A 14,929-nucleotide genomic window follows, 5' to 3' on the forward strand; every position below is an offset into this window, starting at 1 on the left:
TTGGATTCAATCTCTAGATTGCTTGTGAATGGCAACGTCGCATAATCTGGCGAAACCTACCGAAGTTTACCGAATATAGTTGGGATTCACCAGAGATAGTCACTACTAAATCAGTATCCCTGATCAAAATACATGAAAACACTTAATATTATATCCAGCGCCATCTGTTTATGCCGAACAAAAACATAGATAAATGTATTATTGGGTTTTACTGACTAGGGAAAATGTTAAAATACAGATGGCAGTGGACATAGAAAATATATAGTAAATGTTTTAAAATAAAACTCATAATATGCGCAAATGTTGAATTTATAGTAAGTTAAAAATAATTGTCCTCACGCTTTATAAATCCAGATTTATACCGACAGAAAAATCGATAGTACATCCGTTGTCGTGTTCCTCCGAGAGACAGGCGCAATCCGCGCAGCATCCCTGTAGCCGGTAATGGAAGCTGTGATCTAACCGCGGACACCACCGAGCTTCGTTTCTTAGGAACGGAAAACGAAATGTGGACATCTAACCGTGAAGCCTAAAGTTCATCGTGCATTATCCAATTTAACAAACGGTCGCGGGAATTTTGTTCTGTGTATTTCCCCCTTAACAAGAGGAAAAGCAGTATCGATCCTGTGGCAGGTGTGAAAAAATACAATCTAGGAACGTTTCGGAGATGCATAGGCTCGGTGGTATGAAATTACCGCCCCTGAGCGCCGCTGTAAATGTCGCCAATCAGTTGAAAAGACAACTAATACCACCGAAGGGCGACCACGTGGAATCTCATCAAGGAGAACGAGTAAGTGAGAACTTGTCACTCGAAAACAAAACACCAACCATTTATCACTTTTAGGTTCATTTCGCTCAGTTGCCGACTCAAAATCACAGCTCCCACGGGGGTACAACCGACGAGCACCATGAAATGGCCCAGGTTAAGTCCAACACCAACCCTTTTGGAACTGCCAACAGCAGCAATCCTTTCCTACAGATGCAGCAACAAGGAAGTGGAGATTCTTTTCAACAGGTATTATACGATAAATATAACAAAAAAATTAAATCTGAGCTGATAACTACCAAAAATAAAAAAATGAAGAAAAACAAAAGAACTCCTCCAATATCTTAAAATGCCTACATTCATTACATCCATCCATATAACATTTTACACAGAATAATCAATTTATTCAAACCGATCTGTTAACTAACTCCTTTCCTGTTGTTGCTCTAAATATAATTACTTCTTCGATAAGAGTCATATTTCTATTTTTATATAATTACTATTTTTATTAACCTATGAATTATTATTTCGGATTAATGATTTTTATTTTTTAAAATTACACGTTACTACATTTACCCGTCTTTCTGTGTATATTTTATGTGTACTTCAGAAAAGCGATATAATGGAACTTAATTCCTATATATACTGAGGATATAAAGGAATTAGATCATTTTCTGATATTTCATAAAAATGACATCAATCAAAGATATGAATTCAAAGTGCCAATAACTGCTGACTACAACAGGTATCATATCTGTGTAATTACCATATCCGTGTAATTTTTAATCAATTTTATAACACTTAACCAAGTGTTAAAATATGACAAAATAAGTGTGTGGTACTTCTGGCAATATAAATTAACACCGATTGAAATCAGTAACAATCTGCGGCGAGTTTCTATCGACCTAGGCTTCGAGTTTATCAGATTTTCGATTCAGCGTATTTCAGAGGCATATTTCAAGGTTGATGAATCGAAAATAAAATGTATATATTTTAATGTAGATATTTTAATCCAAACTAAGGCTTATCCGTTTATTAAAAAATGTTCATCCCATTTTTCCAACGAAACAAGATAGGCTTCAGCAGCCTTTTTAAATTAATTTGTCTTTTTTTAAATGCACGTAATATAATTATCATTACGTCTACAAATTTCAACATTACTTTTACATAATCTCTTGAAGCATTTTAAAATAATTTGGTGTAGCTGAGTTAAATAAATTGCAATTTGACTTTACATATAAATTAGTAAAATAAATAATGTTTTATTTCAATTTTTTCTTAGCATCGATGCTTGATAAATCTATTTCAAGTTGTTTACAATTTTAAAGTTAAATTAAATTAGGTTATTAGGTGTTTGCATGAATTTTCATCAGTGGCATCTATTAATTATAAAAAATGCGAAGTATCAATGTGAACTATTAAAAAACTAACATATCTGCTAAATTAAATGATTTTAACATTTCTCTATAAAATCTAATCGTTTTCCATCGCTTGACGCTAATCATAAAATGCTCAAAATTGAACTTTTGACATGCATTAATTATTTATCTTGTTTGATTTGAAGAACTCTGTTTAACAGTTTTAGAAACTAATGGTGATGTTCCGGCATATATTGAATGTCGCTTTTGGTTTCAACGATTTAAAGATGATGATTTTGGTGTCAATAACAAAGAACGGTCTGGAAGACCAAAATAGTTCTATATTTTAAAAGGAATTTGACGAAAGTTCAATCAAGAATCAAGTAGCCTTCAGCCAGGTTAGAATGAATGATGATGACAAGCGATGGGAAAGGTCTAGAAGAAAAAATAAGGGCTACCATAAGATTTAATTGAAAACGCCATTTCGATCCCTCTCAATATATTTCCTTGTTAGGCAAAATGTTTTTGCAGTGAGTGCCGATCCTAAACGTAAAAGTCACGGGTTAGTCCAGGAGAACAGCACAACAGCGCCAAAATGACCGTAAATGGGCATACAGTTTTGTTATACATATGGTGGTATGTATTTGTACGATGTATTGTTGAAATAAAAACGAGTAACAGGAACAATGACCTTCTTAAATGACAACGCCACACGTTGCAAAAGTTGTGAAGTTTTTCTATCAACACGGTATTGCCATGTTGCCATAAAAATGATAAATAGTTGTAACGATGATGAAAAATGTTTTTTCAATAAATGCCCTTCTAAAGTAAAAATAATTATCAGAAAACGTGCAATAACTTAATACGGTACGATGCAATATATTTTTAGTCATCTTTTTAAATATTAACAAAACTAATTTCTATTAAAAGAATATAAACAAAATAAATTTCTAGCAGGAAAGTCATTTTGGCAATACTCAGGATGGCATCACAAAACAACACAGCAGAATGTCTTCAGTCGACTTTTCCGAAGGAAGTGACTTTGTAGAAGGTAAAAGTGACGTAAAAATCAATGAGTACCAAGCGGCATGGAATGTTACAAATGCTATTCAGGTAAGAAAAAAAATTTAAATGAATCCTGTTTATAATATTTTATGCTTGTTTTCAGGGCATGTTTATAGTATCTTTACCGTTTGCGGTGCTCAGAGGTGGTTATTGGGCAATTGCAGCAATGATAGGTGTGGCGTATATATGTTGTTATACTGGAAAAATTTTGGTTGACTGTCTATATGAATTCGACGTACAAACAGGAAGGTAAATTATTAAAAATTGAGTAATAAAGATTCAAGCATATTATGTATGTTTCAGACAAGTTAGAGTTCGAGATTCGTATGTAGCCATAGCCAAGGAATGTTTCGGAAAAAAATATGGAGCCAAAGTAGTTAGTACAGCACAAATTATCGAGCTTCTCATGACTTGCATCCTCTACGTGGTGGTTTGCGGAGATCTGATGATAGGCACATTTCCTGAAGGTGACATGGATACAAGATCATGGATGATGCTCGTCGGTATTTTCCTCTTGCCTCTGGGTATAACAAATATCACATAACCTGTCATCCCATTCAACGTTAATCTGTTTCAGGTTTTCTCAAGTCACTCAAGAGCGTATCTTTACTTTCTTTCTGGTGTACAATGTCTCATATCTTGATCAACGTCATTATTCTGGGCTATTGTCTGTTATATATCAGCGAGTGGGGTTGGGGTAACGTCAAATGGGCTTTGGACCTTGAGAACTTTCCCATCAGCCTGGGTGTAATAGTATTTTCCTATACATCACAGATTTTCCTTCCCACTCTTGAAGGTAATATGGAAGATCCGTCAAAATTCGAGTGGATGTTGGATTGGTCCCACGTATGGGCTGCAATATTCAAAGCGGTATTCGGTTACGTGTGTTTCTTAACTTTCGAAAACGATACACAGCAGGTCATAACCAATAATCTTCACTCGCCCGGTTTCAAAGGCTTCGTCAATTCCTGCCTTGTAGTGAAAGCTATGCTCAGCTACCCGCTGCCATATTACGCAGCATGTGAACTCCTTGAACGAACCTTCTTTAGGGGCAAACCGAAAACACCATTCCCAACTATTTGGGACCAGAACGGCGATCTTAAAGTGTGGGGACTGGCTTGGAGGTTAGGCGTAATCATTTTCACCATACTCATGGCTTACTTCATCCCCCATTTCCAAATCCTTATGGGTTTCATCGGCAGCTTCACTGGCACAATGCTTAGCTTCATATGGCCTTGCTACTTCCACCTGAAGCTTAAAGGCAAGACATTGGAAAGGAAAACGGTAATTTTCAATTATTTTATCATTTACTTGGGATTTATTTTTGGAATAATTGGAATATTCGACTCAGGCAAGGCGCTGATAAACGCTTTCGAAATAGGTCTTCCATTTTAAAAATAAATCGTAGCCAAAACGTAAAACACCAACGAAACTAATTCCCAATATGAGGTCATGTTGGAATTTTATTACATTTTACAAATTGAAATTTTTTTAAAAATTTGTCTTCCAAAACACATTCATAAAAAGAATAATTTTATTATCTATTATATGTCCTACTCTAAATCGATAAATAGAAATATAAATTAATAAATAGGAAATATATGACAATAATGAATAGCGCTGTTAGTACTGCATTTAACAGCCAAATGTATTCCTTTATTTTAATCACAATCAAAGGAAATGAATCAATCATAACTAACATTATATTTACATAACATTTTCTATTTCAATTTCAGTATGTACATTAAATCATAAATAGTTTAAAAAAGCTTGAATTAATGTAAAAGATCTAAAAATGTAATCAAGATATTTTATATAATTTTTATATATGCATTGGCCAGTTATTTTACAAAAAAAAGAATGAAACTGACAATAATGAAACATTTTGCAAATCACTTTTTTGAATGTTACAAATCTCAACACTGTATTTGCAACTGTTTATATTACATACATACTTACATAAGCTGTCAACTTGTCAAAACAAATGAGATATATTAAAAAATCACATTAATAAAATTAGTAATTCCATGCTATCAAATTCTACTTTATTTAGGATTTGTTTAGAAATTGTGCATAATTGTAAATTCACATGTTTTAATTCACATTTGTTGCAAAGACTTAAACTAATTTTATATAATGTAATTTAATTATTGTCATACTTAAAGAATTAATACATGAATTAAACAATAATTCAAAAAATATACAGAGGAAAAATATCTCAATTATTTCAGGACGATTATACAAAGATAAAATTACTCGAAACATCCTAAAAATCCTATTCAAATTACCTTCATATTAATTTAATTAATTTCCCCTAGAAGAAATAGAAAATATTTAGTAAAATCTTATAATAATACTGTTATGTTTATAATACATTATAATAACACCCATTATTATACTAACCTAAGTTGTAAGAACATTTTAATTAATCATCACACGTATGAATCGGATTACGTTTATCATAAAAAAAATAGTTATTAGTCAATTGCATGTAACTTTAAGACCACACAAAAATCAACTTAAAAGTCCATATCAAAACTATACTACATAAATTAAATAGCAATTATAATATACAAAATATACCAAACACACATAAAAAAGAAAATTAAGTGATATAAATATTTAGAAACATATGTCTTCCACAATGAAATGTAGTCTTCCATTATATTTATAAAATTATATTTAATGAAAAATGCCTTATACAGAACAAATATTCTTCTGTAAAAGCTATTTTTAAAATATATACATAATATATATTGCTGTATGTACAATTTATCTACTAGTTCCTGTTATTTGATTTATACACTGTTTCTAAATAATGCCTAATAACCTGATGGCAATTCAACAGAAACATATCAATAAATTTATGATCTCTACATAAAATCAAATAACAACAACTAGTAACACAATGTTCTAAATGTATAAAAGGTTTACTACGTATGTTAGTGTAGTTATATATATCAACAAGAAGATACGAAAAAACTGTTAGCGGTTAGGGTTATACTTGTTAAAACTTGTTATACTCTATATAACAATGTGCCAAAGGTGATCTAGCAGGCGGAATGTTGTGTTTATATTAAAACACCTAAACTGCTTCCTAAATCATCTGATGTGCATAATAAAGTTTTAAAATAATGATGTTAAACTTTAACCCTCTAAAGCGTTTTTACGACTTTAAAAAACGTCTCACCAGCTTTGTTTATTAACGAAATTAATAGCGTTTTTTTTAAATTGTTTTTATATGTGTACCAAATCTGAATGAGACATCATCAATTAAGGCAATACTCTAGATACATATTTTTCTGATGTTATTTGGGAAAAAATTGTATAAGTTGAGTGAGTGCTAAATAAAATTTGTGAAGTATATCATTTATTTATTTCAAAATTAACTTTTGGCATGTCTTTGGCTTTTCCAGGCCTATAAGAGAAACAACAAAACACAGTGGTGCTATATCTTTATTGCATTAAAAGGGGTAATATTGTGAAAAATCAATATAAATTAAAAATTTTGAACTTTGTTTAAATCAAAGGACATAATTTAATAATTAAGCAATATAATATTTACAGTAAATTTGATTTAAGATTGAGGTGATTAGTTATTACCACTATATATCAATACTTTTGAATCATTTTTTCTGATCTTCTGTTGTTTTGGCAACTTGTATAATTTTTCTTCCTAATAAATCAATTCGCGATCTAGTTTCTATTTCAGAATTATCTGAATCTGAGCTATTTTCGTCAGAGGATGAATCTTCATAACATCCTAAACCTACAAATATAAATTAAAACTTTATATATAAAAATATCTGTATATACCTGGAAGTATAGCCACACATTTCAATGCAGGCCTCTCTTGAGATACAGATGTTTGACTAACTGAATCACCTTGACCAGCAGGTGAAGATGAAATCTGTTTTTGTTGTTTTTGATTAAATTGTTCTTTATCACCATCATTTTCACTTTTTTCATCACTATCACTCATTTTTCTTTTAAGAGACTTTTTCACTACAACACCTTTAAGCAATTTCTGTTGGTTCAATTTACTGCCTGAATTTGACTTTAATTTAGACACTGACTTTTCAGCCTGCAGACGATCTTCTAAACTTTTCTCTTGAAGAATGGCTACCCGGTTCCTATAATCGTTCAGTTCTTTTTGTTCCTCAATTTCTTTTTTTCTATCAGCAGCAAGTTTTGTTCTATCTACAAGGTCCAAAAACTCAATCTCATCATCATCTAGACCTTTTATCATATTTTCTGAAAAAGTATTATTTTTTGATTACAACTTTACTGAAACTATGTGGTATATTTACTTAGTTTATGAGCTTCTTCATATTCCAAATCCTTCTTATGTTTTTGCTCTTGTAATCGTTCAAACAGACTCCTATTATCTACCGGTTCTTCTGGGCGCTCTACAAAAAATATTGTGGTAATTTTTTAATCCAAAGTCAAATAACGTCAAATTTACCTAGAGGATCTGATGGTTTTCTTACTCTCTCCCATTCTTCTTGTCTACGTTTACGAACTTCTGCTACTTCAGCTTCGGTTATGAAACCTGAACTCATTTTATTACGTTCTTTTTTTATCGAGAAGCAAGAAAGAAAGAAATTTTTGGATATTGACAACAAACATAACCAACACAGTTATTGACTTTTACCAGCTGATCATATACCACCAACACAAAATGCTGAAAAACAGAAAAAGTTATATATGAAGATAAATTTAATACAAAACTAATGCTCATACTTTAAAACCAGATAATAATATACATATTTTTAATGTATAACTTGTATTACATATATCATTTAATATAATATAATAAATGCTCCTATATTAATTTATGATTTTTATGTTGGTGTATTTGCTTCTGCCAGTTATCAAAAAATATTCCAAAGTAATTCACAAAACATAAAAAACTTTATTCTCTATATTGATTTATATCTAAAGGAAAGTTAATTATTTTTAAAATTAACTAGTATACTTAAGGTCTGATCAGGCCTCTTAAACTTTCTAATTCCAATCTAATTTTTAATATAAGGTAACAGTAAATAAAAAAACAGTTAATACTTATAAACTTATTTATTTTAATGAGGTCATTATTTTCAATTAAAATATTATATATTGCACTAAAGTTAGCTTCAATGAGTATGAATTATAATGAAATATGAGAAAATTCATCTATTTCTGACCAGGTCACAGTTTTGATTCATACCTAAGCATCATTGAATTTGAATTGCCAGGTTCTAAAGTATATCCCAATGATTGATAAAAAGGAATAAGAGGATCCTTACAATCTAAGGACATTTTATAGCATCCCAACTTTTTAGCCAGTAAAGTAACTGTTAAAACAATACTAAAACCAAATATTTTTAATGAAATATCAAACCAACAAATGTCCACTTACAGCTTCCCTAGCTGTTTACCCCGATATGTATTATTTACAACCACATCCTCCAATCTAGCTCTTTCACTACACTGATGAATAAACTTCAATTCTGTTACTAAAGTGGCCGATGCTATAATCTTACTATGTCTGATATCTTCTACTACAGTCACAAAGTAGGCACCAGCTTTTTGCATTTTCCTAAACTGAGCTAAAATAATGTTCAAGGTGTGGTTATTGCTTACATAAACATATGTACATGTCAAGGTAACTATAAATTATTACTATTACCTTCAAAATCTGCTTTTGTTACATTTCCAACAACAGTTAATTGACTTAAAAGTTGCAAATATCCCTTTTCAAAATCATCGATCATTAAAGGCCTTACAAGGAAGTAATCTTCACCAGGTTGTTCATTAGTTACTAATGGGCTTAGTCTATTTTTCACAGAGTTCCAATCAAGGTTACTAAGACTGTCTGGATTGTACAAATATGAAGCTTGAAATTCTTCATTACTTAACTAAAAAAAAATGTAAAAACTATACAAATAACATAAATGCTAAAATACATACATCCATAGTGATATCTAATAGTACTTTACAAAATAAGTTGGATTAACAAAAATTATTATGAATTTCGAGATTAATAAAATATATCTGATAAGATTTGATTAATTTTCGTTAAATCTGGTCTATATTTTCTATATTCTACGAATTTTTATAGATAATACATTTAATTTTTTATATTTATCAATACTTGGAAAACGCACAATGATAACAAATTAGCAACATACATTTTTCACACTATAATTTGCCTGTTGGCAGAACGGCTTATGTAAAGTAAATAATAGATTTAATTTGAGTCAAAACAAAAGTTTAACACTTACTTTATCGGTCGCAACCATTATGTATAAAAACTCTGAGTTAATGTTTCAAATTTTAAACATTTTCCACGAGAAATTGCACTAAGAATTTGTTCTAGCCTTGAACGACAAATACTTTCACAAACCGGCTTCTCAAATACGACAACCTGACATTTTTTCAGAATTCTGGCCTTTCCCATTATTTTGTTTCTGCTGACGTTGTTAACCTAAAAATCTCTTGTCTGCAATCAATGTTAATTATAATATAACATGTGAATAACTGGTTGTATAGATATAAAAGTAGACTGAATAAATATATACTATGGATGTTGGGAATATCCGCAATAGCTGAAGGATTTTTTAAATTTACTAACTAAAAAAGTATTAAAAATGCCATTGTATTTCTTTTATTCAACCCGTACAAGCGGAAATGAACACAAAAACGTCACCATCTAATAAATACATTAACATTTTATTTCTAAATGTTGCAGTATATATCAAAATGATACAAGTTCAAATATTGTTCTATGTTTTACGCTAAGTTTTGTTGTTCAGTGTCATTTTTATGAGTTGGAAAGTATTTTATTAGTTTATTTGATATCCAATACATTTGTTCCAATAATTCAACATGTTTATCTAAACATATATATATATATATATATATATATATATATATATATATATATATATATATATATATATATATATATATATATATATATTTATATACATATAACGAATTTCAAATGCTTTTGAAATACACTGCAAGTATATTTACCACTGACTACGCACTGCCTGTCAGAGACTAAACTAAATTTGATGAATAGCAACAATTCAAATTTGAACTAACTGATTTTCCTGATGGTTTGAGCTCTCAAAATAGCGAGATCTTGTTTTTTTCTATAAACCAAATCTTGCTCACGTATATTAACATTTATCTAATCCAAAAAAATAATAATAATCTGAATTTATTGTTTTACCAGTTTCAAAGTGATCCGAGCACAAAACTTACTTAAATCCCAAGTAACATTCACGCCTTCACCAGTTTCTAGACGTTAACTCCCTTTCAGTATTTACTCCTTAACTTGTCCAACTGATTTAATATCATCCGCAATGATTCAACCTTCTATCTTCAATTTAATCCTTTTTCAGGTTTCAATTTAATATGTTATTGCATCATTATTATTGAATGCAAAATCCACTCGATCTCGCAAAACAATACTATAATCAATTAATGAAGGAAATAATGAAACAATAAGGCTATCTCGTAGAAAACAGAAACATTTTGAACAACCGATTGGATATTCATCAGTATATAATGTAATAAAAAAAGTGGGAAAAAATATAACAAAATTTTAGAACTATAATATAAAGCTTTATATCCACTTATAGTTGGCTTAAAAATAAATAATATAACAAAATTTATGTGAAATGTTAAATATCCCACCAGAAAAATCACTAACTGTCTGCACTCTTAACAAATGGATTATTGAATTCATCCAAATTCGGATCGTTTTCAGTAGAATATGTTCCAAGCTTCGACATGACATATAAGAAAAATATGACAATTATAATAACTGCTGTACCAATAAGGCAATATTTCCTATATTTTGATCTACCACCGCGAGACCTCAAGGGTGCACCAAAGGTAATCCTGAAATAAGAAAAATAGCAAATGGCATAGATTTAAAAATGCTAGTCACTTACTTCCACCAAGTAGTTACCAGCTCACTGACTGGACGGCGTTTATATTTATCTTCGTCATGATCAAATGGTGTAGGCCTCACATCTCTAATATCCTACACATATTACCTTTATAATGTACTCCTTAAAATGATCACTTGAACTTTACCTGAAATGTTTTCCTATTAGATGACAAACCGTGATGATTTTCTATTCTATTAAAGGTCCCATGGTCATCCACATTAACCACTGAATGTGACGGGCTGGGTGTTGATCGTGAACTTTGTCCAATTGATGAATTAACATGATTTACTGAGGATTTAACCTCTCGTTCTTCTGATAACTGAAATAATAATGTAATAACAAAAATATATCATGGAAGTTACCAAATTATTACCAAAGGTAATCCTAATCCTGCTCTGGCCCAATTTACACCAGCAAGTTTTTCTTTCAACACGTCGGCCACTGGACTTACTAGATTTGATGCAGGAAATAGAGGACTTTTACATGAGGGACACGTATACCCCCTTGGAGCTGTTGTAGGTGGCAACTGTCGTGAATAGTGATCCAAACAGGACCAATGAAACACGTCTATAAAGATAATGCTATCATACTCAGGATATTAGCAAAATTAATGGTCTTACGATAACAAGTTAATCTAATGCTGTCCTCTGTATTTAAAACCTTAGAACATAATTCACATATGGAATTATAATCACTATCTTGTAGCCACTGAAGATATGACTGTACTATACACTAGAACATGCTTATTTATAACACTTAAAACAAGGTAACATTAGCAAACATATACTTACAATTGGATGGTTTGTAACCATACAATTTTCGCATACACACACCCTATGTTCGAAACAAAATTGGTTTGTTACACGCCGTTTTGGACATTTGCATAGCCCCATATTGTCCCCTCAGCCCTATTTCTATCATAAAATCGTAATGTTATTATTTAGAAAACAAAACTCCACGGCCACGTACTTGACAAGACACCAACAAATTGACAGTTGTAATTCAGGCTGTTGCCGTAATTCGCTTAATAGAGATCTCAAGTATCTCATTCATCTATTATTAAATCTAACAATTTTATAAGAGAAAAAAAGTTAGATGGAATCCAACTCCTTACTATATGAATTTTTAAATTTACAATTTTAAAGTTACAGCACCCATATACTTATAAAAATGCCACTATTTTTGAGCGTAACGCATTTTTTAAAATTAAAAATATTAAAATATTGAATTGCATACCAGGTTACTATAGGAAAGTATGTATTATTGCCCTGGTTACTTATTTAACACTTGCTTCTCTTACCTTTTTTCTAATATTTTGACTTGTATAACATATGAAAAAAAAATTCGCGCCAATATACATTACAAAGTGTTAAATCAATCCAAAACTGTGGCCAAACATAAATTTTTCGTAACGACACCATTTCTTGAGATCATATTACCTGTTCATCACCATTAATTTTTACGAATGAGCCTCTGGTTTATTGTCTTGAGTAGAATTATCTTTAAAAAAACATCGTTTACTAACATTTAGGCGTCCCAATTCCACATTATAATAGCATATATTTGACGGATGTGCTCCAATTATTTACCGTATTATTTCTATACTATATTAGATAGATTTTCGACATTACATCTGACGGTTTCTTGATGTAAAAATGTAAAAATATCATCGGTAAACAAATATTTAAAAGGCTGTAGTAAACTGTAGATAAAACTATATATCAAGTCGACTGCAATTGGATTTTCGATTCCATCGTGGTGGAAACTATCAAAGTCTATTTTTTAGATATTTGTCATGCTGGTCTGTGCAGTCTTCCGGGATATCCTATTCGAATATTGTATGAACCCTGTGGGCCCATATAATCAAGCTATTGCACTAAATTTCATCCAGGGACAAAATTACATTATTATTAAACTTCTTATATGACTTTACTTTTATTTATATATTTGATAACGATAAAAAATAGTTTTATGTCTTACAATTTTGAGAGAACACTTAAATTTTGAAGAATACTTATATAATTTGAGAGTATACTGACCACAAGATGGAAATGTTATCAATAGATTTTCTCCATACTCATGACAAGGAGAATTAATATATTGACATAGAGAAATTAAAAATAGGCAACAAATAAAATAAGTTTATATGAATAGAATTTATATCAACGTAATAGAAATACAGGTACCGAATATTTTACATCATTTTAATGGTGTTGGAAATACATTTAAGATACTTAAGAAAAAGCACAAATAAAAAATCTATAACATATAGCCACAATGACATAATTAATAATAAACTAATATGTACATATTTATTGTAGAACTTTACAATTGGTCCATAAATAACATATTTTACCAGATCAAAATTGATTTAGTTCAAATAAAATAATAGTAATAAATTAATAACAAATATAAAATTAGATTAATTATAGATTAATATTAATTTAATTAATTATTACTGCAGTTTAACAGTATTATAATATATTACAAAAGATATTTTAATAATTAAAACTGCCATTATTTAATTTTAAATAATAACAAGCTATTTTCAGAAAATGCATTTAGGATAGATTTTTGATCACAGAAATATTAGACAATTTTAAATATGAAAACTCACATTTGTATCTCAACAATAGCAAAATTGGTATGAAAAACATTTTCAATCACTTTGGCAATCAGTTGTAATCAAATAGTTTGTATCTAAATTTTCATCCGTTATTAAAACAATTATTTAAATCCGTTAAGTACACCCCTGGACGCAAGCGTCCCGAGGCGTTGTTGCCAATATGTGAAAAGTTACACCGTATGAAGGGAAAATCCATAGAGTAATTGTTATGCTCGTGATGGAACGTTTTATTCAGGTTCTCGTTCAAAACGTTGATTTTCTTTGAGATGTCGCTGATTTCAATTCTTAGTTGTTCCAAAGAACGATCAGCTACAAATTTCCCTAACAGAAATCCTAAAAATGACCACCTTATATCTGAGAGCAATTAAAAATTTAATGTTTACCTCCTAAAATAGCAAAAAAAGCCACTGTTAACAAGAAACTGCAACACAATCGTTTTGTCACGTATTCAGAATTATTCAGGCCGGCTCTACGACTGGTCTCGACGCTTAGAATGCGCTGCATTTTCGCGACAGACGACCGTCTGCTATTTTTACGACAATCGTGTCCACCGCTTAGTGTTCGGACGTGTACTGACCGACTGGCTGGCTCATTGAGAAAATCGGAAAAATGTGAAAAACTATTGGGCGTAAATGAACAGGGCGGGTCACTCTTTTGTTTCAGCGCGTCATCAACACATTTAATTAATTTGTCAGCTTATATTTTTATTTATATCCAAACTATACATTTTTGAACTATCTTATTTGTTGTTTTAAAATATTGAGCAATAAATTAATAAGCCATTATTACATATTTCTTTAAAAAATATTTCAAATCTACTAACATTTCTACAAATTAAAAAAATATTTTTGAGAAAACGTCAAATCAAATACGAGGGAAGTGCCTTTTTGAATGAGAGATATTTTTTTGATCAAAAGCGTAATAAAGTGCAACCTTGATTTTACACTCGTTCGTTACAATGACCTTTGTTATATAGTATAATAGGCAAGAAAACTTGTTTATCAACCTCAACATTACGTAGATACTCATCTGTTTACCCTGTTAAAGGGCAATAATTTCCATTAATAAATGAGAACACATCTTAACAAAAACACGGTCCTTTAATGAAAACAATACAGTCAAAATAGAAATTGCAATACCCGCAACATAAAAAAGAGCATAATCC

At 30.5% G+C, this 14,929-nt stretch overlaps 5 protein-coding genes across 7 annotated transcripts; 1 reads left to right on the plus strand and 4 right to left on the minus strand.

Annotated features, from left to right (window-relative positions):
- Positions 1–439: 439 nt before the first annotated feature.
- On the plus strand, positions 440–7,389 carry VGAT (Vesicular GABA Transporter). Of its 2 annotated transcripts, none has more exons than XM_076404054.1 (6): positions 440–790; positions 845–1,015; positions 3,079–3,237; positions 3,293–3,438; positions 3,493–3,713; positions 3,767–7,389. In XM_076404054.1, the coding sequence occupies exons 1-6, from the start codon at positions 668–670 to the stop codon at positions 4,582–4,584; spliced, it is 1,638 nt and encodes a 545-aa protein (XP_076260169.1). In that variant the 5' UTR covers positions 440–667; the 3' UTR covers positions 4,585–7,389. The 2 variants fall into 2 exon arrangements, with proteins under 2 accessions (XP_076260169.1, XP_076260170.1); XM_076404055.1 differs by having other exon boundaries at positions 3,082–3,237.
- Positions 6,628–8,014, minus strand: LOC143196395 (PSME3-interacting protein). Its single transcript, XM_076404056.1, has 5 exons — positions 7,933–8,014; positions 7,655–7,873; positions 7,500–7,598; positions 7,006–7,443; positions 6,628–6,958 (listed from the first exon to the last, which is right to left on the minus strand). Exons 2-5 carry the CDS (start codon positions 7,749–7,751, stop codon positions 6,816–6,818), a joined length of 777 nt encoding a protein of 258 aa, XP_076260171.1. The 5' UTR covers positions 7,752–7,873; positions 7,933–8,014; the 3' UTR covers positions 6,628–6,815.
- A 236-nt stretch (positions 8,015–8,250) lies between these two features.
- Positions 8,251–9,631, minus strand: Gnpnat (glucosamine 6-phosphate N-acetyltransferase). Of its 2 annotated transcripts, none has more exons than XM_076403499.1 (4): positions 9,456–9,631; positions 8,861–9,089; positions 8,591–8,780; positions 8,251–8,539 (listed from the first exon to the last, which is right to left on the minus strand). In XM_076403499.1, the coding sequence occupies exons 1-4, from the start codon at positions 9,471–9,473 to the stop codon at positions 8,380–8,382; spliced, it is 597 nt and encodes a 198-aa protein (XP_076259614.1). In that variant the 5' UTR covers positions 9,474–9,631; the 3' UTR covers positions 8,251–8,379. The 2 variants fall into 2 exon arrangements, with proteins under 2 accessions (XP_076259614.1, XP_076259615.1); XM_076403500.1 differs by lacking the exon at positions 9,456–9,631 and adding an exon at positions 9,142–9,271.
- A 1,153-nt stretch (positions 9,632–10,784) lies between these two features.
- Positions 10,785–12,200, minus strand: LOC143195953 (zinc finger protein-like 1). Its single transcript, XM_076403498.1, has 7 exons — positions 12,108–12,200; positions 11,930–12,052; positions 11,759–11,870; positions 11,512–11,705; positions 11,284–11,457; positions 11,139–11,230; positions 10,785–11,085 (listed from the first exon to the last, which is right to left on the minus strand). The coding sequence occupies exons 2-7, from the start codon at positions 12,029–12,031 to the stop codon at positions 10,890–10,892; spliced, it is 870 nt and encodes a 289-aa protein (XP_076259613.1). The 5' UTR covers positions 12,032–12,052; positions 12,108–12,200; the 3' UTR covers positions 10,785–10,889.
- Positions 12,201–13,328: 1,128 nt separating this feature from the next.
- Positions 13,329–14,360, minus strand: LOC143195955 (uncharacterized). The gene is made up of 2 exons (XM_076403501.1): positions 14,148–14,360; positions 13,329–14,097 (listed from the first exon to the last, which is right to left on the minus strand). The coding sequence occupies exons 1-2, from the start codon at positions 14,266–14,268 to the stop codon at positions 13,847–13,849; spliced, it is 372 nt and encodes a 123-aa protein (XP_076259616.1). The 5' UTR covers positions 14,269–14,360; the 3' UTR covers positions 13,329–13,846.
- Between the last annotated feature and the right edge of the window lie 569 nt (positions 14,361–14,929).

This window comes from Rhynchophorus ferrugineus, unplaced genomic scaffold, assembly GCF_030347505.1.
Source record: "Rhynchophorus ferrugineus isolate W39M unplaced genomic scaffold, kcgeb_rfMv2 rfM4, whole genome shotgun sequence".
In the NCBI taxonomy this organism is placed as follows: domain Eukaryota; kingdom Metazoa; phylum Arthropoda; class Insecta; order Coleoptera; family Curculionidae; genus Rhynchophorus; species Rhynchophorus ferrugineus.